The 22,222-nt window shown below is 43.3% G+C and overlaps 1 protein-coding gene across 1 annotated transcript in view; it reads right to left on the bottom strand.

Annotated features, from left to right (window-relative positions):
* The window catches only part of PRKN (parkin RBR E3 ubiquitin protein ligase), a gene marked incomplete at its 5' end in the record, with an annotated part of 1,030,308 nt that overhangs the window by 804,624 nt on the left and 203,462 nt on the right, over positions 1-22,222 (bottom strand). Inside the window, 1 exon segment of the mRNA NM_001044603.2 lies at positions 2,163-2,284. Coding sequence (NP_001038068.2) covers positions 2,163-2,284 — 122 coding nt within the window.

Raw genomic sequence — 22,222 nt, 5'->3', positions numbered from 1 at the left:
TTAAGTGAGAAATTCCACATCAAATTCCACACTGATGGCTTCTCCTGATTAAATAAAAGGTTGGTCAGCCACAGCAAGCGCCTCCCCCCCACCCCTGCCCTGCCCACCTGCTAACAACTGGAAGAGCTGCCTCCTGTACGTGTGCCTTGGCCTCCTCCATCAACCACAGTTCTCATCACACCCTACTGCCTACATTGGACTTAATTTTTAAATCACCTGTCTCATCATCAGAGATATTTGAGCACATGACCCTCAGGGTAGAGACGTCTGTGCAGTAAAAAGGAGGAGGCTGCAGAGCTTAAAGCATTTGATCACACAGCCTGATTTAGCCCTTGTCCATCACTGAGAAGTTCTTGTTTTCTTAATCTCTTTAAGCCACATTTTTCTCAAATCTAAAACAGGGTTAGTAACAGCGCTTAACTCAGAGTGTTAGGAAATAATTAAATGAGATAATGCATGAAAATAATTAAGCTTGTCGTTCAATAATAATGTTTTACTGCTGTTTTTACAAGAGCCATTGGGAGTCGAAGCAACCAGGACTGGAGTACAGATCAAAGGGCTAGAAGAGGCTGCTTATTGCACTGTGAAAGGTTAGAGGCGGAGGAGAGAATCAGGTGGAAGAACAGCCGTGAGACTTTAGCACAGCACATTTCCCGGACAGAAGCACTGTTCAAGGACACCCAGACAAAGGTCTACTCCACTGCGTCAGGACCAGCCTGGTCCTCCTTCATGGACTTGTCTTTCTGAGTAGATCTGTCTACGTAGCTGAAATGCTATATCGTAGTGAAATACTGAATTACATTTTTGAGTAATTCCACCATTTTCCCCAGACTGGAGTCAGGGACCCTCAGTCCCCCCTTTCTTCCTGCATCCTTTGGGTTCTTTCACAGCTCCCCTTGCACCCATTTGGCCAGGCTTCTCCCTAAACTGGGCCCTCTGGCTCCTCACCCTTGAACCCTATAAACAATTGATTGATTAATTTCTTTGCTTTCAATCTATCAGCAGTTTCAATCCCAGTAACAAATTGTTGCAGCACCAAGAAACAGTCTTAAAACATCATCGTACAGGTGGTCTTTGTTTGTTACACTTGACCTTCGCCCCCAGGGCCTGCAGAATGAAACCTAAATCTTCGAGCCACCATCAGGACCAGCGTGGTAGCGGGTGCTGCTCTACACTTCAGCCCCGGGACTCACCTAAAGCTCTTTGTCCTTCTGTGCCTCTTTGGCTGTGCTCTCACCCCTGAGGGGGCCGGAATGGCCCCCACACCTCTACACACATTAGCAGCCACATCACATTCATCCAAACCCTACGCGATGATCACGCTGAAGTTACAGACTAGCCGTGTCTGTTTTATATCGAGGGTCGGTCAGCAAACGTTTTCTCTAAAGGGCCAGAGAGTAAACGTGTCCAGCTTTGCAAGCCATCCCGTCACCCCTGCTCTGGGGCACAAGAGTGGCGTAGATAACCTGCACAGGTGTGGGGGGGGGCCACGGACCCCGACCTGACAAAGCTCTATTATGACCTGGAATTTAAATCTCACGTCATGTTCACACGTCACGCAGTATTATTCTTCTGATGTTTCCCAAGCACTTAAAAATGCAAATAAAAAAATTCACAGCTCGTGGACTGCACAAAACAAGCAGAGGCCACAGCACGCTGGGCTTTCCAGCCTGTTTCATATGCATACTCTTCGTTGAGCCACAACTTTCCTTTTCGTTTTTTTAATTGGGGTATAACTTACATTTCGCAACTTTTAAGGGCACCGATCTTAAGTGAATAGTCCAGTGAATTTTGACATATGCACACAACCCTGTTCCCATCACACAGCTCGAGATTTGAAACGTTTCCAGGATCTTAGGAGGACCCTTAAAAGAGGCTGCTTTTAAAAGACATCCCCCAGACCTTTTTGTTATAAAAGCAGCCTCTGTATTTCCTTTCACTAGGCCTGGATTAAAGAAACGGGGGCAATGACCCTGTACTACCTAAACTTGCACAAAGCGCTATATTTTTAAATGAAACTTCAGACACCGTTAACCATTAAAACCCCACAGAAGTCTTTTACTTTTAGTGATGGGTGATATCTGGCTAGAAATCCCAAAGGCAGCTCTGGAAGCACATGTTCATTTTTTAGGGCAGTCTCTGCCCACATCGCATCTCCTTACCTGAGTCAAGGTGAGGGTTGCCTGTTGGCAGGTGCTGCACCGCACGCGGAGCTTTCCTGGCTGCACTCTTTGACAGGGGCCTTTGCAATAGACATAAAAGCTCTTGTTGGTTGGTCTATCTGCTGGGGGAAAAAAAGGCAGAGGAAGTAGCCAATCAATGCCGAATTCAAATTGAGACAGATTTTAAAACTAAGTTACTCTCAGGAACATTTTGAAACATTAGTGGGATAAATATGACAGTGAATATACAGCAATTTAATTTAGAAAAACCAGTTCTATGCTCAAAAGAGTAAATATCTTTCCTTCCTCTTCTTGCCAACGGCCCTGTGACTTATCCAGCTAAGGAGCAGCCTGCTGCCTGGAGAGCTGACCAAGGGTATTTGTACACAGGGAAATTAAAGGTGCACTTTTCTGTTGAAGGTTTTAAAAGGATGGGAATATAAGACTACTGGAAATTTAGAGATCATTGCTCCTGAATTCTATTTCATATGTCTGAACCCAGTCTTGAAGGCTCCAGATTTTTCCTCTTAAAATCTTACCTATAGGGACAAACCAGCTCATTTCTCATGACATGAGTCATATGACCACAGTTTTCTGAGTTTCCAGTGAAGATTTTCCACCACACCGTCACACATAAAGTCAAACAAAAGCCCTCAAGGGCTTAAAAGACTTTGCAGCCCTGTGCAGAAACTGGTGCTTTGCATTTCCTAAGTGTGCTCTACCCAGACGAATGCCATGCAAATAAGACATTTTCAAGAGCAAAAAGCTGGACCAAAAAACTGATAAACATCTCTGACCATTTCTCTCAAATGTTACCATATAGAGACAGCATTATTCTGTAACTTAGGGGGATCTTTTTAAATGGTTTCATACTTAGATGCCCACAAAGAATTGACTTCATTCAGACCCACTTACCAGTAAAATAACCAACTTCCAAATTTCTAAAATTGCTAAATAGTTCTTTTAATCCTTACTTAGCTTCTTAGTGAGTAGGAGTAACATGACAGGTCACGGCATAAAGATGCAGTTTTACTAGTAAATTTTTACTATTATCATCAAGAACACCCAGAAATAATGCATGGTAAGCACATTTGATCATTAAGAGTGAAAACCTCCATCCTTTAAAATGCATATAGTTTATTAAAACTATTAGTACAACTATTATTTGTACAAAAATAATGAAAAAAAAAAAGATCCTAAAGTCTTATTCAGATCCATTTGCTTTACTAATTTCGAAAAGTCATATTTAAGTGTCATGGGTTCAGCCACCTTTACTAATATATTACAGGTGACATTTTTTCTTACGTGACATGTGTAGTGTAAAGCAGAACAAAGATGCCGAGTTTTATAACGGCATCATTTATCGGTAATATATTTTGTAATTATTAATTTCCAGAGATTAAAGTTTAGTTTCAAGGGGAAAGGGAAGATAAATTATAAATATACATATATTTATATGTATGTAAATAAGAAACCATGAAATTCGGACACTTCTTCGCAGCTTTAGTGCCTTAATGTACAAGATATTCAAGTCTATGAATATCACATTGCTGTTAATGAATATATTGATTACATAAAATACATGCTAAGATTTTACATATATTATAAATGCAACAAATAGAACTATATATTGAAAGTTATAGAAATAACAACAGACAATCACAAGAACGTGACAATTTTAATGTGTATCATGACAAACATAGCAAAGAAACTTTATTGTTAAAACCTGTACCAGAAATATGAAGCCAGTTCACAGTTTTTACAACCGATTGTAAAGGGAAAGAACGAAAAAAGAGAGAGAGGAAGAAAAAGAATGGAAAAGTAAATGCTTACGAAGGGGAACTAGGGTCTCAGAGACACTGGCATTGTTGAAAGAGCATATTAGCAATGACTTGACAATAGTAAACGAGGCATCACAGAAGCTGCAGGAAACTAAATGACTCTTCTCTCTCCCTTAGGGCAATAGCAACGTTTGCAATATTGTTTCAGCTCATGCCAGAGCTAGGCAGAATCTGCAGATGGGGACACCCACCTCCGCATGCTACAACCTTCACTAAAGTCCTTGAGAAGTTAGTCAGAAATTACCGCTGCACGGCAGTCCCCGTGCCCTGGAAGCATACACGATGACATGCAATCTATTACACAGCGCTTCCCAGCGTCAGCGCAGCCTCGGGATTAATAGCCGGTCTAGGGAAGATCAAGGTCAGTCCAGTCTTGGCCATGGCAAATTTCAAGCCGTTGGCTCTACCTGGTCAAGCAGTTGAGGGGGGCTTCAGGCAGATTTTGAGAGCCCCTCTCAGGATGGCTTTCCCACCTATTCAGCAACACCACACTGTTTAAAGTTGGCAAGCTTCTCTGTGTCACGCTGGGGCCTGGAGGGCACAGAAGAGGAATAAGTGCAAACCATACCCTGGCGATCTGGGCAGCGTTCCCATTGGCCTGATGGAAGGGTCTGAAGCACAGACTCAAAACTGGAGCCGTGACTCCTGAAGGAGCAGCGAGGCAAAGGGAGGAACGACCTCAAAACTCTTCTCTAGGTATTGAGCTGTCTCCAGTCCATAGCATGAGTCCTCCGCCTCTTACTTCTGTTTGGATCTTAAAATCCCTTTTCTCTCCTCATCAGCTCTTCCGTATCACAACCTTTTCACTGTCCAAAATAATCAGAGCAACTTGTGTTTGTGTTTACATATTTCCCTCTTTTTGGGTGGGGGGCACACCCACAGCATGTGGACGGGTCCCAGGCCAGGGATCAAGCCTGAACCGCAGCAGCAGCCCAGGTGGCTGCAGTGACAATGCCAGATCCTTAACCTGCTGTGCCACAAGGGAACTCGATTTCCCTCTTTTTATATAATCATTTTTTAAACCTACAGAAATATTCCAAAAGTCCTACAAACTATAACTATCCCTATAATTCACCAATTGTGAACATCTTGCCATATTCTGAGTGTACCGTGAGTGCATATGTCTGTGCATACACTGACACACAAATATACTACACATATATACTATTTTGGTTGAATGAGTTTTAATTAAGTTGCAGGCATCATGGTATTTCACTGCTAAATCCTTCACCTTCCACAAAATAAGAACATTTTTCCAACTAAAACAATAGAGCGTCTAGAGTGAGTTGGTTGCTTCGGCTGTTCTCTTCATAGAATAATGGAGTATATTTTAAGTATGACTTACTTAAAAGTTTGTAAGGTGGTAAAAGGTGTCAAGCCACAATATCGGGGATTCTGTACTTGAACCATTTTCGGTGATGCCAAGCATGTCCTCTCAGCACAGGACTTTACAGACGCTGGCGGGACAGGAATACAGAGCACAGCACATCCCTGACGTTATCAGCCCTCGGGAGCTTTACTTTCACGGAGGATCATGTGTCAGTGTACTTCTCAGGAAAAAAAAAAAAATTGTAGGAAGGCTAGAACCCAGCGCATAGGGGCTGATCTCCCGCAAGCCAAACTGCTGAAGTTTATAAACACAGATGCATTAGACACCCATGCTGAAGAGCCTGCTTCCAACTGAGTGCTGCCCTCCACTCCAAACCACTGACGAACTTACGTAATTATTTTATCATGAACCAGAAGGGTTTCATTTCATGCAGACTCCCAAGCCCTCCCCCACGGAAGGTGAACGCACAGTTGGTGTTCGGGGCCTTTTCAAAGTGCGAGTCGCCGTGTCCGAAGCATCCACAGCGGTTCCTTGGCACTATCATTTCATCGTCATCTCGAGATCTTCTTGCCCACGTTGTCTGGTGAGCGTAATCCTCCCTCAACTCTTTTCTTTCCCCTTATTCTCTTTTCTTGTTCTCATGGTCCGAAAAGTTGTCAAACGTATGAATAATGCCCACCGCTTATTGGAGTAAAGCCCCTGTTTAAGAAGAATACATATTTTCTGCTTCTGCTTTTTGAGAATCCAGCATAATGTGCAGAGTTTCCAATTTTTAATGTATTTTAGATAATGGGCTTATGGCCTGAAGACGATGTTTTAATAAGATAAATGAATACTTAAGAAAACTCATTCTGATTCTGATGAAAACTTTTCATTGACCTCAGAAGTTTCCATCACTGGCTGTCACAGAGAATCGAGAGTTTAATTGCCTGAATAATTTGTTTTCTAGGGGAGAAGAGAGTGAGAGGTAACATATTTTAGACCTGGGTAAAATGATGTTTGGTATCAATGTATAAGCAGCAAGGACACAATGGATTTAAAATTATATTTATCACATATAAGTTTATTAAAATATTAAGTAGAGCAAGCTACCCGTGAGGACCTTCTGTGGCTGTAGAAATGTCCTCTATCTGTCTCTCCCATGTAGTAGCTATCAGCTAAAAGGACCTATTATGAATGTGGCTGGGAACTGCTAAGAAACCACCCTTTTAAAAGAAATAAGTAATTTATCTTAGCAGAGAAAAATGTGGGTAGAAGTGACTACATTGGCCATCACAGAAGAGAATGAACAGTGATGTGTCTTGTGCACTGTCTCCCTCCCTTGTCAGGCAGGCAGGTGACAATACTAAGAAGACTGCCCTGTCACACTGAGAAGTCCAGTAACCAGACGTTAAACGCACTAATATGAAAACAACGTTGGCTGGAGAGAAGAGCAAGCGGAGAGGTTTGAACTTGAGGCACAGTGAGGGGAACAGAGATGTGTGAAGACCTGGGTGCCTTGTACTATTAGAGGCAGAGCAGGGCTTCTCTCCTTCCTTCCTCCAGCATATGCCCCAGTCCCTACACCAAGCCGGTACCACTCACCCCCTACTTCTTCCCACCCCCACTGTCATCGCCATCTTTGAAATCAGACCATATATTCATGGTCCAGTTGGAATGGCACCTCCTATAAGAATTCTTCCCTTGACTTCCCCGTTAAGTATTAGCTACCTCCCTAAAGCATCACCTCTAGGGTAGGAAAGTACCCAGCTTGTCACCATTAAATAGAAGACTTGTCTTAACATCGGCACACTAGAATCGAGTGAGGAAGAGTCCCTGGAACGAAGCATCTTCCACAGACTTCATCTAGTTCCTCCCCCATTGCCCAGCCTGGCACTTAGTACTTTCAGTTTCTGCCCTCCTTTCTCCTGACTATAGCTTTGTTCTTGTTTCTTAAATACCGATGATATTATTACTATCTGCACTGCTTAGCTCACTGATCAGCTATAGCCAGACATGTTCCCTCAGTTTGCTCCTTCTTCTACTCACTTAGGGAGCAACCTCAGTCCTATTGGACTCCTCCGAGCCCACTATGGAATAGACTCAAGGCCAGTTTCTGGACCTGGGACCTTGACCTTGTTATAGGGAATGGAACACAGAGAATCTTCTTCCCGAACATTTGCCAGCATTCTTACTCTTCTATTTTGGAACAGTGGTCCTGCAGCCTGTGCTTGACCAAATGTGCCGGAAGATATGCCTCATGAGCACAACAAATAGATTTAAACGAACAAAATCAGTACTATCTCTGAAGGCCAGCAAGCTCATCTGGGCACAGCCCATGGTCCCTTCTGTTGACCTGATACTATCCATTAGGTCTGGTTTGAACAATGCACGCGGAATTAACCACTCTGAGGCAGCGGCACGTGAAAACCATTCCATGTACACGCCTGGAATCATCTCTTGTGCATCAAAGCTGCTTGGGGTCATCAAATACATGAGCACCATGTCCACTTCAACCTAATGAAAACCGGAACAAAGAATTTGGACCCACATTCCCTGCATACTCGTCCTGCCTTTACTGGTGTTACGCCCCCCCTGTACGTAGCTGTGCACCCTCTTTTATCTGTTCCAAATGGCTAGTGCAGTTCCTTGAACCTAGTAAACACTCAATATTTGCCAGGTCAATAAATTCTCCCGTATTTTACATGGTGTGGAAGTTGTAGCAGGTATGACAGCATGAGAGCAAAATTCAAGTCAAGTAGAATGTAGCCACGATTACCAAATTCTTAGAACATCTTCCCACCAGCCAAACTGACTCAACTAACTTCAAAATATTAGCAAATCCCACTTTAAATAAATAATGTTATCTGCAGATCACAAATGACTAGTGTGATAAATACAAGTAAAACAAAAATACTTAAGCATTTTTATACAGAATTGAGTATAACTGAATGCTAACTGAAAAAAAATTGAATTCTGAGAATTTACAAGTAGAACTCCTTTAAAGGAAGACAGTTAATACCCATAAACGCTTTTATTTCAGTTCCTATCCAATGGGTTGGTACACCCCACTGAACTGAGCTACACCACTCCCCCCTCCTAACAACCAGCTCACCTCCTGTGGAGGAACCAAGGTGAGGCTGTATTATAAACAGTTTTCACCCAGCCTGTGCACTTGGAAAACATGGTTAGCAGGGAGTTCTCACTGTGGCTCAGCAGTTAACAAACCCGACTAGGATCCACGAGGATTCGGGTTGGATCCCTGGCCTCGCTCAGTGGGTTAAGGATCCAGCGTTGCCATGAGCTGTGGTGTAGGTTATGGATGTGGCTTGGATCTGGTGTCGCTGTGGCTGTGGTGTAGGACGGCAGCTGATGCTCCAATGCAACCCCTAGCCTGGGAACGTCACGTGCTGCAGGTACAGCTCTAAAAAGAAAAAAGAGAAAAAAAAAAGTTTAGCAATCTCTAAGGAGATTCTACCCTGAAAGTTAAAACTTAATTCTCAGTTCTTATGCTAGGTTTTTTAAATTAAGGTATCTGCAATATAATTTCATCCAGTGAGGCAAAAACTGCTGATTAAAGCTAATGCCTTTGCCTGTTTTGTTGTTGTTGCCAATTTATTTTTTCATTATTCATCTTAAAAGTAATACCTACATCTCAATTGCTAAGACAAAAATGTAGAGTGAAGCATAATTTAAGGACTGGATTTAAATAAATGACCAGGTTTGCGGCCAGGATACATCCAGTTGCTTGCTCTTCCTAGAAATGGGTCCAGGTAGGGAAGGGTTGACGTGGGTGTCCGTACCGTCTCAGCTCCTCAGAACAGTGAGGGACCATCCATAACTCACACTGAGATGGAACAAACTAGTGGCTTCACGAAGACTGTGCACAATTTCCTCCATCACAGTCTCTACAGCCCAGGAGCTGGCCGTCCACGTCCAGCTCAAGCATGACTTTCAGCGCATCGAGTGACCCACGGGGCTGTCTTCCCACCTGCGAGATGGAGATGGTAGAGCGTTTTGGAAGAATTTTGAAAGGAACGATACAGGCGAAGCACTCAGCTCGGTGTCTGATACATTACCTACTCTTATTTCTTGTCCAAAAATATGGAATTCGAGTTATTTCCACATTTCCAAACCTGTGAGCATTTTGTCCTCCTGCTTCCTCAGGTGACCATTTTCCTGCTTTTATAAATGTTGATTCTTAGCACATTTTTTCCATCTCAAAACTACCTCTAAATTTTTAGAATTACCTGAGGTGTGATTCTTTTTAAAGCTGCTTCAAAACCAACCAAGTCCTTTACAAGGAAATATTTAGTAATATTATGGAATATAAAGCATGATGGAAAGTGCTTAAATTGATTTAAAGTTTACTAGAGTCACATTTCTTTCTACGAATCTAACTTATTCTTATATGAGCCGTACAGGTCGACTGCAGAAAAATCAGGGATGACAATAGCACAGGATGTTATGGATCCCGTGCAGTGGGTAACATTTTCAAGCCAGCTAATGTGCTTAAGAAAATAAAATAGTTCCAAAATAACCGCGGGTTTTTATTGTGTGGCTGGTAATATGGTATTGAAGGAGATTTAAAACGGATTCCAAAAGTTCATGCTAACAGCAGACTTCCTTACATGAGTGCTTATTCTTCTTGGAAAGATAAGCATGGTTACATCCACTGTATAAACGAGGAAACGCAAGTTCAAAGAGGCTGAGTGCTGTCCCCAAGAGAGCCATGGGGTGGTCAGAGATTTGAACACAAGTTTTCCTGATGAGAAAGCCTACGCTTTCCCCTGGACCACATGGTCATCTTGACTTGCAAGGCGGTTATTACTAAATACTGTAGGGGACTGATTCAATGGCTCGAAGAAGTGGCACTTGAACACAGGCTGGCAATTAAGGGCCATTGCCAGCAATCACTACAGCTTCTGCATCAGCCTCACCACCCCACTGCCCTCGTCCCATCAGCACCAAAGGCTTCATGGAAATGTCTGTTCATGTTTCAGAGCACCGGCATTCAGCAAGGAGGCACAGCTACAGCAATTATCAATGGAGAAAGGTAAATCTCATTTTTAAGATGTAGCACATATTATAAAATTGCAGGTTATGCCAAGAAATGGCAATCTGTGGTACCACATTACAATCAACAGAATTTCTTCATTTTTATAAAAGTAAACGCCCCTACTTGATATTTTAAAAATGATTTTAGAACCTACTTATTTTAAATGTTCTAAGTGTTAGTGAAAACTGCAAAGAGAGTGACTCTACAGAGGGGGTGGCATCAATAAGAGAATAATAAGTGAGGTGTGACATTCCCCTCCCCCCACACTCCCACATTCTTTTGGGGGGGGCAGCACCTGTGGCATATGAAAGTTCCCAGGCTAGGTCTTCACAACTACCACTACATCTCTTCTTACGTTTTCCAGTGTTTTAAGTATCTTATTTTGCCGGTACCAAATGACAAGGCAAAATATATAAGGCTAATAAGTCTGCTTTTTCCCAGTATTGATTTCAAAAAGCCTTGGGTGGTGACTGAGATTCATTAAGTTTTCACAACTTCTTAAAATGTGACAAGGATTACTTTTCTTCAGGGACATGGTAATTAGTTTAAAAATGTAAGATGACGTCATCATCACGCTGGGGGGAGGATATAAAGGTCCTGTCTTCTCAATGAAGGCTGATAACACGGCGAAAAGTATACATGAGAAGCACGCTGGCAGAAACACTCTTCAAAGCTACCCCAGGACCCTAGGACCCCGACAGTCTGCTTCACGGGTTCCCAACTCAAAAGGCCTCTCAGGACCCATCTCAATCCCAACCATGATGTCACAGCCCAGCTCAGGGGTCACCTCTCTCCTACAAGCTTCCTGTCTGTATCCCAGTGAAGTGCCTTATCTTCTGTAGTGTCTTCCTATGTTGAAATCACAGAAGGACAGGGTTTATGTAAGAGCAGTTTCGTTTCTGTTACCCACACCCACTTTCAACCTTGAATAGAGTCCAATGAATACTAATCCTATTCATTGATCAAGTACTTGGGAAACGGATCAGATTAGTTTAACTAATTTGAACTCAATATTGTAAACGTCAATATTTTGAGGGTCACTTGGTGTGTGCTGCAGCTTTACAGTGATGCCTGTGCCACCTTCTGGCACTGCCTAGCCCTTGCGTTTAGAACTTTTAGAACAGAAACACAGGCCAGGACATGCTTCTCACCACCTCTGTATAGAAAAAGTAAATTTAGAGACATTTAGGAGAGAAAACAAGTACTTATTAGCCATCAACAGAGAAAAGAAAGAACCGTGTATAATTTCTTAGGAAAGATCTAGCTTTCTAAACTTACTTTAAGTCTTGTTGGCCTAAGGAGCTGGACTGCTTCGGGGAGGAGAAGAGTCGTGAAAAGAAAGTGGGGCAGAGGTAATAAGGAAAGAGGAGAAAATCAGGAACCTGTCAAGATCGCATCCACCAATGGCATGAATGACGTTTAAAACAAGAATGTCACTGTGTGCCTGACAGTCTAGGAACATGGGACAAAAACGATAAAACACAACCAAGGCAATCTTCACCCTAAAAGTGTTAAAATATAAGAATAACTCTTACACGGATTCATGCATACCTTAGAGGGTATTTAACAACTGTGTACACAGAAGGGAAGGATCTTAGAATAGTGAAGAATAAACCCAGAATGGGGATAAGAACATATACTTCGAATATAGAGTCTTTTATCTTGAAAGTTCTTTGATTTTCAATTTCTGAAATGACCTGGCGGCACATTCCCCCAATTCTGTATTCCATCCGGGTGCATCTACTCGCATAGCTTCAGAAGACAGAGGGAGGCGTCTGCCCAGATCAAAAGGAGCCTGCTCAGTGCTGTCAGGCAGCCACCCCCAAATAGCCCCTAACCTCTCTAATTAGGGCTTGCTTCAAGTCTCAGGGATCACAGGATGGAAATCAAGGTCCCAGGAGACACCTTAGAATGAATCCCCCTGAAAAGGGTGAGCAGGAGACAAACAGCCCATGAGTTAAGGGAAGGCAAGGTCATTCCAGGGGACAATTCAACATCCAGAGCCCACAACTTCCGACTCTATCACATTAGTTTTAGGTGTCTCTTCGCTTGATTTGTGGCACCTTGGTCCCCCCCGAGCTGGACACTTGGTTTGCCTCCTCTCATCGTGGCTTCCGGACCCCCTGACCCCCCTTAATAAACGCTTAGGAGGCGACTTCATAAACGCGCCGGCGTTTCTTCTCTCCACTCCTTCCAAGGTCCGCCCCCCGCTGACTCAGGCCATTTCAAGTACCCAGGAGCCTCCCAAGAATTCTCTCTTCTTCTCTCCGTCTCCAAACTACTAAAAGAATCAGCTCCTAAAAAACACATTTTACCACTGACTTACACAAAACGAAACGAAAAATGGTATTGGCTTTGTTTACCTAAAGCGACGTTCTTCCACTGGACGGCGAAGACCTGCCATCCCGGGCTCTCAGACTGGAGGACAAAGGAGCATCGGGGAAGGGACTTTTTATGAAAATACTGGTTTTATCTTTATAAAAAATTCATTTACATGCTGTATCTTACTACGAAATATATTTCTATTATTCTCTACAGAAATATTTTAAATTACTGATCATTATTAAAAAAAAGACAGTTCTAGAATCTGTACTAGTAATGACAAACAGTGCTATTCGTGGCCAGAATCCTTTTTATTTTATTTTATTACTATTATTATTTTTTTCTGTCTTTTTGCCTTTTCTAGGGCTGCTCCTGCGGCATATGGAGGTTCCCAGGCTAGGGGTTGAATCGGAGCTGTAGCCACCGGCCTACGCCAGAGCCACAGCAACGCGGGATCCGAGCCACGTCTGCAACCTACACCACAGCTCACGGCAACGCCGCATCCTTAACCCACTGAGAGAGGCCAGGGATGGAACCCGCAACCTCATGGCTCCTAGTCGGATTCGTTAACCACTGAGCCACGAAGGGAACTCCCAGAGTTCTTTATCCCTGCCCCTCATGATTTTTTTCCCAGCCAAGCTATCCAAACTTCATAACCACTGCCTTGCGCCGTATCCAAACCGAGTCGCTGTGGTTCCCACACCACGCCCCTCACATCCCCTCAGCCCCGCGACAGGCAGAGGGACTGTCCCTCTCTCACAGCTTTCACACGTGGCTCGTTTTGCTTGTATGTCTGCCATTAATTTAGAGTCACCACTGCCTGTGTCTATTTCCTTGTGGAACCCAGTTTTCTAAGGAGGAGGATGCTGCCTTTCTCCCCTCGTGTCCCAGAGGGACTTGGGGATCCACAGCCCTTGACTTGGTTCCGAGGAGGGACGCGAAACAAGTAAACGAGCAAGTTATTTGCTGAAGTCTTTCCATTTCCTTTAAGTGTGCCCGCTGGCCTGGTCACTGATGGCTGCCTTGCCCACGTTAGCCTGGGCCTCTCTATCCACGTTCTCAGCCTCAGCGACCTTGGTGACCATTCGCTCCTGCTGAATAAAAGGCCTCAGTTTCTAAATGACATCTGCGTACTGACAGCCACAAATGAGGCTGTCTCACGTAGGATTAATTCGGTATATGAGCAAGAGCTACGAAAATTATGTCCTAAGAACGTGTTTTAGCATTTTCACTCTATTATTACACATGAAATTTCTATTATTATACAAGAAATCATAAACACCAATAAAATCTTTTTAAAGTAGCATCAGTTTCACGCACACTAGTATAAAACCAACGCCTTGAGATGTCACATAATTCTCTGACACCAACAGGTTCTAAACTAGTGACTCGTATGGGAAACAATTTACTTTCTCGGCCTTTTGAAATGTAAGTAAAAACGCGCTGTCGTCATGTGCGTCAGGTAATCACGATACGGCAGGTGTGTCTGAACCGACGGGTACTGTCTGTCGTCCCTGGGGAGGGTTCTTCTCCTTTCCGTCCCCTCTTCTCCTCTGGACTTGAGTCATTTCCTAAGGGGTCATCAGGTCTGCATACTCTCCAAATTGCTCTCATATTAATTTCCCCAAAGCTTTCATCAGATCATTCTCCTTAAATGTCTCCTCCTTGCCTCTAGGAGGAGATCCAAACGCCTTTGCTTAACAAACTTAGCGCCTCTTTGTTCGCACGAAACGGACTCTTGGGTCTCCACCTTGCCCACTCCTTTCCACTTCAGGTCAGCTGGGCCCTCACAAGACACTCCCTTTCCCACCTCTAGTTACACGAAACTTGGAAATGAGGCAAACAACGAGGCAGCAAGTCCTCTGATATCACAGAGGCAAATGCCACCCACAGGCTTTCTAGACAAGTGCTGTACAGCAGAAGCTTCCCAAGGTCGGAAACGTTCTCTCTGTGCCGCCCACTGGGGCAGCTGCTGGTCACATGCGGCCACCGAGCGCAGGAGGTGTGGCTAATGCAACTCAGGAGCTATTTTTTATGAACATTATGGACATTCATTTACCTAAATTGTTACAGCCACATGGGGATGCATTCATTGTTTCACATTGACTGAAGGTCCAAGACTTAGAGGAGTTACTTGTCATTGATAGAATTTTGGTCAGTAAACAGGCAAATAATTTCTGTCCTGAGAAACAGGTGACCTCAAAGATGTGTGTGGTCTATTGGGCATTTCTATAGACAAGAGAGAAAAATGGGTGGGTGCCTAATTTCTAAAGTGCTCTTTGAACTGGTCGTAGTATTTTATTATATCCCTCATTAATTAATGAATTAAACAAAATTATTTAGATGTGTTCATTTTATATTTGCTTGAGATCACAATAATACCTTTCTCTAAACTGTAATTTAACATCTTCTTATTTTTAAGGAGAGAGAAGATTGCAAAAGTCCTAACAGAGGCTGTCTCCGAACAAGTTCACAGTAAATATTTACCTTCCCCTTTGCCCCTAACAACATCTAAAAAGTGCATCGTTTCTCCCTATTTCTACATGTCTTAATTCTCTTCTCCCACTAGTCTTTTGAGGTCCAGATGTATCACCACTTCTTCCAGGACGTCTTAAAGGCTCATCCATCAAATATTAGTCTTCTACCTTTAAATTCATGTTACATTTTATTTAACTTTTTCTCTGGGCACTTAAATCACTTTCCATCCCACATATTCCCTAGGTACTTTTGTCAACCTTATTCAGCTTTAGGTTTTTGAGGATGGAGATTACATTTTACTGCATTCTCCCTACATCAGTGAATGAATCATGGTAGCTATGTGGGGGAAGTCAGGAAACTACGCTTGAAACTAACCCTGCGGTAGGAGAAAGCCTTTTAGCTTGCAGAAGATAACATCACAACACAGTCACCCTAAAATAACTTAAATTCTATGAGAACACCATGAGAAATGTTCTTCCAGACCCATTAAAATGACATGAAGGTTGATAATTGTTTTTACAGTGTTGGGATTCTAAAACAAAATGTTTCTCAGCTTCTGCTATTTGGCAATGCTAAATGAATGTTGTCAAAAGATTAAATATAAATTGGTTATAAATCTTCATTTAACTGCATCACGTAGGGACGGCTACATTACAACAGCCATGTTTGTGTCAGCATTAAGAAGATAAAGTCTTATTTTAATAGTAGTATGGCTACTGAAATTATTGTTTATTCTACATAATAGACTTCAGATTTGGATGATGACATTGGTGGGCCTCACTGAACACATGAATAAGGATGAACAAAGAAGACTGTGCACTAGCCCTTCTGGACTCCAAATGGACATAACGGCCTCTTCCCAGCAGCTATAGTCACCATTTGTGGGGTGTACTGTCCTCCTTGCCTGAGAGGTATGCCCATTTGCTAACCAGATTTTCCAAACTGACTGAAGAATCTAATTTCAAGAACCGTCCTTTTCAAAGCCAGGTTGCCTGACTTTTCAGGCAATGACCCGTTGTTTGATCACCTGTCCAAACCACCTGGTGGTTTGGCTGTCATCGAGTTACAGTCTTGCAAAGGTCTCCAAACTTCTGTTGTCACGCTTTCACTCTGAGGTCTTGCTATCAAGCCGCTGCTGAAAGCTGGATGCATACCCTAACCCGAACCCTCGTCTGAACTTGATGATGAGACTAGGTTGTGTTACGGTAACTGTAAGAGTCAGCAAATCTTACTTAAAGATAAATCTCCTTTTGGTTATGTATTTCAGCTTCGGTAAGATCATGTAGGAGGATAAACTGGAAGAGATCGATGCTTCAATGATTAAAAAACCTTCGTAGGTTGTATGTGAACTGCAATAATAATCACAACCTTGGAACTATACCTGGGAATCCTCTACTAAACATATATAGAGACATACAAATAGAAACGTGTGTGTGTGTGCGTGTGTGTGTGTGTGTGTGTGCGTGTGTGCGTGTGGAGAAAGGCCAAGCATGTGCAAGGCAGAGAATAAAAAATGAAGAGAAAGATTTACATAGGCGAAAATGTAGCAGAGAGGGAGCTGTAGAGAGAAAGAGAGACAGAGAGAACTGGCTGGGAGAAGAAGCACACACACAAATGGCCAGAGAGTCATGGAAAATCAAGGGGAACACTGAGAGAGAACACGCAGTTTCACAGAACCCCATTCTCAACCTCGTGACCTCTCGGAATATTGCTCTATAGTGTCCCTGCTCTGTTTTCACTCCTGCAGTGCAAACGGGACTATCACCTCTTGACGTGGCCTCCACGTGTGCAGAAACCGAGGCTCGCAGCCTGCTGTTGCCTCCCCTTCCAGCTCTTCTCTCGTATCCACTGTTCCCTTTTCCTGCAGCCCCTGTGTGTGGGAGGTGGGGGCCGCACAGAAAAGCAAACACTCCTACAGTCCCGCGTCCTCATTTCCTCCCTTTACTTTACATAGTGTAAATCCTCAGACTTGGTCCCAAACTTAGATAAAAAAGACTATCAGTAAATATAACACACCAATTAGAGGAGTATTTAAATTTTCATGGGGAAGAATAACGATTTGTAGCTCAAGAAAACGTCAACATCACAGTGTGAAAACGTCCATTAAGGAAGGAGACGGAGGAAATTGGGACGAAGTTCCAGCATCACCTCTTGGCAGAAGAAACAGGTGGTATAACACACGACTGAGATGGAAACACCGCCCACACAACTCAAACACAGTACCCACTGGGGGTGACAGGTCAGCCTTAGACAGGTCCGACCCACAGCATCAACAGCCACAGCTGTCCAGATGAAGGACCATGGTCCACAAACTTCATAGAATCTTTGAAAGCCCTTCCTGGAGGGCAGCAGCACCATGATCAGAGGTGCTTTCTGGAACACAGAGCTGCTCCCCCTCACTCCCTGCTGTAGACAGCCCACTGGGAGAGCCCATCCCTGGTCAAGGCATGAAGCCAGGTGGCAGGTGAGGCCATAAGGTGGGAGGGACTTGAGCTCTAAGCAGGCACTGGCAAACTCCAGGACAGGGCTTGTTGTCCTCCTGCTGAAAGGGGCTGTGGGACATGCAGTCACCAAAATCAGGAGGCTGCTGGGGCCTGTTTCTCTGTTCTGTGGTCCAGGACATGAGGCAGAGGAAGGGACGTTGGGGTGGGTGGCTGTCTAGACCCTTGGAGAGGACTGCAGATGGGTGACAGGAAGGGCCTGCTCTGGAGAGCCACCATGCAAATCCATACATCTGGGATTGGGGCCTGGAAACTGGTTATTTATTCAGTTTTAGTTGGTATTTCTGAAGCTTGCAGAGTAATTCTGATGCACAGCAAGGTATGGAAAAAGGTCATAAAAACACTCAGGAGATGCAGATGTCAGCTGAGTGGACAGAAAGCAGTCCTTCCAAGGGGAGAAAGCACCCGACTGCGTGGGGTCCCACTGAGACGATGCTGAGACCCTGAGGACAAAGGCCCAGTGGGGGAACCTGGTACAGCAGGTGGGGGTGTGATGCTCAGCGTCTCCACTTCTGCTCGTCCCAGGCAATGATTTAAAGAAAGGTCATCTTCTTATCTCCTGCCTGTCTCCCTGCTGCCAGCACATATGCTTCTCTATTGGTGTTTTTTAAAAACCAGTCAAAGACTCAACTTACCTTTATAGAAACTTGCCCATAAAACCCACTCAAATCCAGTAGACTCAGAGATCTGCAAAATACTTCTTCATCTAAAACTGTACAAGCCAACAACCACGCTGTTTAGTAAAAATAATACAAATTGACAAGCCATTCACTTTTTAGCTCTTCAGTTTCCTCCACCATTCATTACTGGTTTGATTTCATTTCTAAATTGAACTGCATATTGCAAAATCTGGCCAAATGGGTCTGTGCGTAGACATGTGTCTTGTTTCTGCCAGGGATGATTTACACTCAGAATGAATAAGAAGAGGCAATATTAGACAGAGAAATGCATTCAGGGTTTCAAATGAAGACGAAGAAAACATGTGTAGCATTCAAGTGTCCACCACAGCATGGACACAGAAGCACACCTCATGCAGCTAATGTCTTTGCTACTCGACTTTACAAGTGAAAATCTACAATTAAACCACTTTTGGTTTGGTTGCTACTGTCACCCTGCTTTAATCCTTTGGTCAGGAAGTAATTACATTTTAGAAATTAAATGATGCCTGTATTAAGGGTATGCCATGAGACCAGCAATAAATGTCACTGACCTGCAAGAAATACACACCATTGTGGTTAGTGTTTTATAACTGCTTCTTCTGTGCACGGAAATTAATTATAAACATCTTCTGTTCTGAGCTGTATGACTTTTGAGATCTGGGCTTATAATGAAACTGAAAGTAGAATATTTATATGTTCTTTAGCTTATATTACTCCGTAATTTTAATGACACATTCTATCTCTCTCAGATACCATTTTTGGAGTGTCTACTATGGTGCCTGCTTGAGGTCGGATTCTGTCGAAGATCCCTGAGAGGTTTATGTATCTATTTCATGAGTTTTACAGAGGAAACCACTGTGTTGCTGAAATGCAGTCTTCCCAGGGTCACATGGGTTTATAAATGTCATTTGTGGGATTTAAACCCAACTTAGTATGACTTGGATGCCCTGGCCACAGTCCGTTCCACTTCAGCCTTTTGAAATTAGAGTCGATACCTGAAAGATAGCCTCTCTAAGAAAATTAAATCAAACTTAAAAACTGGAAAAGCAGGTGGGAGGTAGTTGCAGTGAACATAATATCAGATTCAGGAATAAATGGATTCGAATACCACGTGGGCTATTAACAGCTTTATGATTTAAAACAAGTATTTCAAACTTTCCTCCATTTATTAATCTATAAATGAGGATAATAATATATGCCTCAAATGATGGCTGAGAGCACAAAATGAAAGAAAATATGTAACGTCTGGTGTATGTTTCCAAATCTCAGTCAGGGATGAGCCCAGTGAAGCCTGAACACATGGAGAAACGAAAAAAAAGAAAAGAAAAGAAATCTCTGCATAAACACCAACGGATGAGGGGATCAATCAAGGGTAAAAGTCAAGGATCAACTACAAGGGAACTACAACAAAGAATGGAGTCCTGATGGGCCAGGATGAGCCCCCGGTAGCACTGCAGGGGAAGAACAGAGCAGACAGTCTTTGGGGACCACAATTCAAGAGACAACACTCATCAAACACTTCAACCTGCTCCAAGGCCCAGACCTCAATAAGGCTTTGTCATGAAAGGGTCAGAAACAGGCACGTACCAACTAAGTCCCCAATAAAAGCTCTACGCTTCCTTCACCCCTGTGTGAAAAGGGGTGTGCTGTGAATGTATTTATAAAGAGCACCCACTCCTAAATGATCCCGTGCTGTTTGGGTTAACTGACTCCTTCTCTTGTTATTGTTGATTCCCAAGGAGTTAGATGAGTAAATGGTACCCTAGCCAATCTGAAAACCAGCGCTCCTGATGTCCATATGTGTTGGCGTGAAAGATTTGTTCCTGCTGGCCTACTTTGTTTTTTTAAAAAATGAATTGGATGTAGAAATAATGCATATTCTGCCTAGGTTTGTTTGCAAGATGTTTATTTATGAAGTGAATAAGGAATTATTTATTTTCTTCGTTTCCTCTTCATCATCCCCGGGGCCCTGTTGAGGAGGATCTTGCATTTACTGTTATTTGAGGATATTGGCAGCAAAATGAAGTAGACCTTCTTCCATTTGACTATTTATCATTTTGCAGCTGTGTATTCCTTTGACAGTAACTTGGCTGATAAATGAAATCTGTTGAGCAGCAAAAAATGATAAGACCTTCCTAAAGCCTTGGTTTCTGACTTTGACTGCTTCCATAAACCAAAGCCATTGAAGTTTCCAAATAAGTGGGCCTTCTTCAGTAGTTCTGGATGTCCTCAACTTTCAAGTGGCAAATGAAAACTGTGAATGCAGCCCATGGCTCAAAGTACCATTTATGTGACAGCATAGTGACCTCGCCAGGGCTCTGCAGAACTGCCCCCAATTTTTCAGTTAAATACCTTAGTCTCACAAGCCATAACTGACATAGAGTGTGCTTGACTGGAATTGTTTCCTTAGTAAAAACAAGACGATTGAAAAATACATGAAGCTTACGATAGGATACGAATGAGATGGAAGAGGGGAAATGCCAGCACATGTCTGCACTGGCTTTGAAATGTAAATAAATACGCAGGTAAAGCTATAAGAGCTGGAGTTCCCCCTGTGGCACAGTGAGTTAAGAATCCCACTGCAGTGGCTCAGGTCACTGAAAAGTTGCAGGTTACAGACCCACCCTGGTGCAGCAGGTTAAAGGATCCAGTGTTGCTGCAGCTCCAGCTTAGATTCAATCCCCAGTGCAAGAACTTTCATACGCCATGGGTGTGGCTAAAAAAAATAAGAATAAAAATTTTTAAAAGAGCTAAAAAAGTTAAGATGGTAGGTATTCTGCTTGATCATTTTGGGAGCTCAGCCTGACAATGACATAATCCTGAAAGAGAAAGCATCTTCTAAAGAATCAACCAAATGTTTAAAGTACAGAGAATTCAGACACAGACTCGATCACACATAGTCTTATCCAGCCCTGTGCTAATTGCTCCTAACGTGAGATGTGTGCCGTGTTTGAGGACGAGATACACATGACAGCAAAGATAAGAAGAGAGATCTTACAGAGTGCTTTGGAGTCAATGAAACTTTCATTTTCATAACTTTGGGAAATTTGGGAGGCAGAATCTGTGATGGTCCCCAAGGTTCCATTCCGTGGCATATATGCTCACCTCCCCTGGAGTGTGGGTGAGAAATGTGAAAAGATCAGGTGTCCCTTCCAGTATCAGGCTCATTCTATGGCACAGGTGGAGCTACTCTGCAGATATACAGAATATCCCATCGGTTGACTTTGAGCTAATCAAAAAGGAGAAAGTTCTGTGGTGCAGCAGGTTAAGGATCTGGCATTGCCATTGCATTGGTTGCTGCTGTGGTGCAGCTTAAATCCCTAGCCTAAGAACTTCCACATGGCACAGGGGTGCAGCCAAAAAAAAAAAAAAAAAAAAGGAGATTGCCTGGGTAAGCCTGACCTAGCCCACTGACTCACTTAAGAAGAACCCGGGTCTACTCTGAAAGAGCAGATGAAGGAGAATCTTTGAAGAAGTGAGCTCCCTGTGGGGAGAGTACCCTCGAGATGCTGTGGCCCCTGGAGGCTGACCAAATCCCTCAGGGACCCCAGTTCTACAACTGCAGAACCCAAATCGTGCCAACAACCATGTGAGCCTGGAAAGGATCCAGACTCCAGAAAAGAACACCTTGATTGCAGCCTATGAGACCCTGAGCAGAGGACCCAGGAAAACTGCCCAGACATCCAGCCTATAGAAAACTCTGAGACCATAAATTGGTGTTGTCTGAAGCCACCAAGTGGGGCCACTTGTTACACAGCACATAAGACTGATAGAGGTGAGCTGTTCACTTGACCTACCTAATGTGGTTTTTATACATGTAGATCGAGAGTGTAACAGAAGGCCACTCTAAGAAATCAGTGCGATTAAGTAATCACTGAGTACCTGCCAGGC

The sequence above is a fragment of the Sus scrofa genome, chromosome 1 (genome assembly GCF_054392235.1).
Source record: "Sus scrofa isolate SSC_HxYL_T2T_F1_AM1 chromosome 1, Sscrofa_HxYL_maternal_Yorkshire_Landrace_v2.0, whole genome shotgun sequence".
Taxonomy (NCBI): domain Eukaryota; kingdom Metazoa; phylum Chordata; class Mammalia; order Artiodactyla; family Suidae; genus Sus; species Sus scrofa.
The sequence above is the reverse complement of the archived record's forward strand: the minus strand, read 5'-3'. Positions and strand labels throughout refer to the sequence as shown.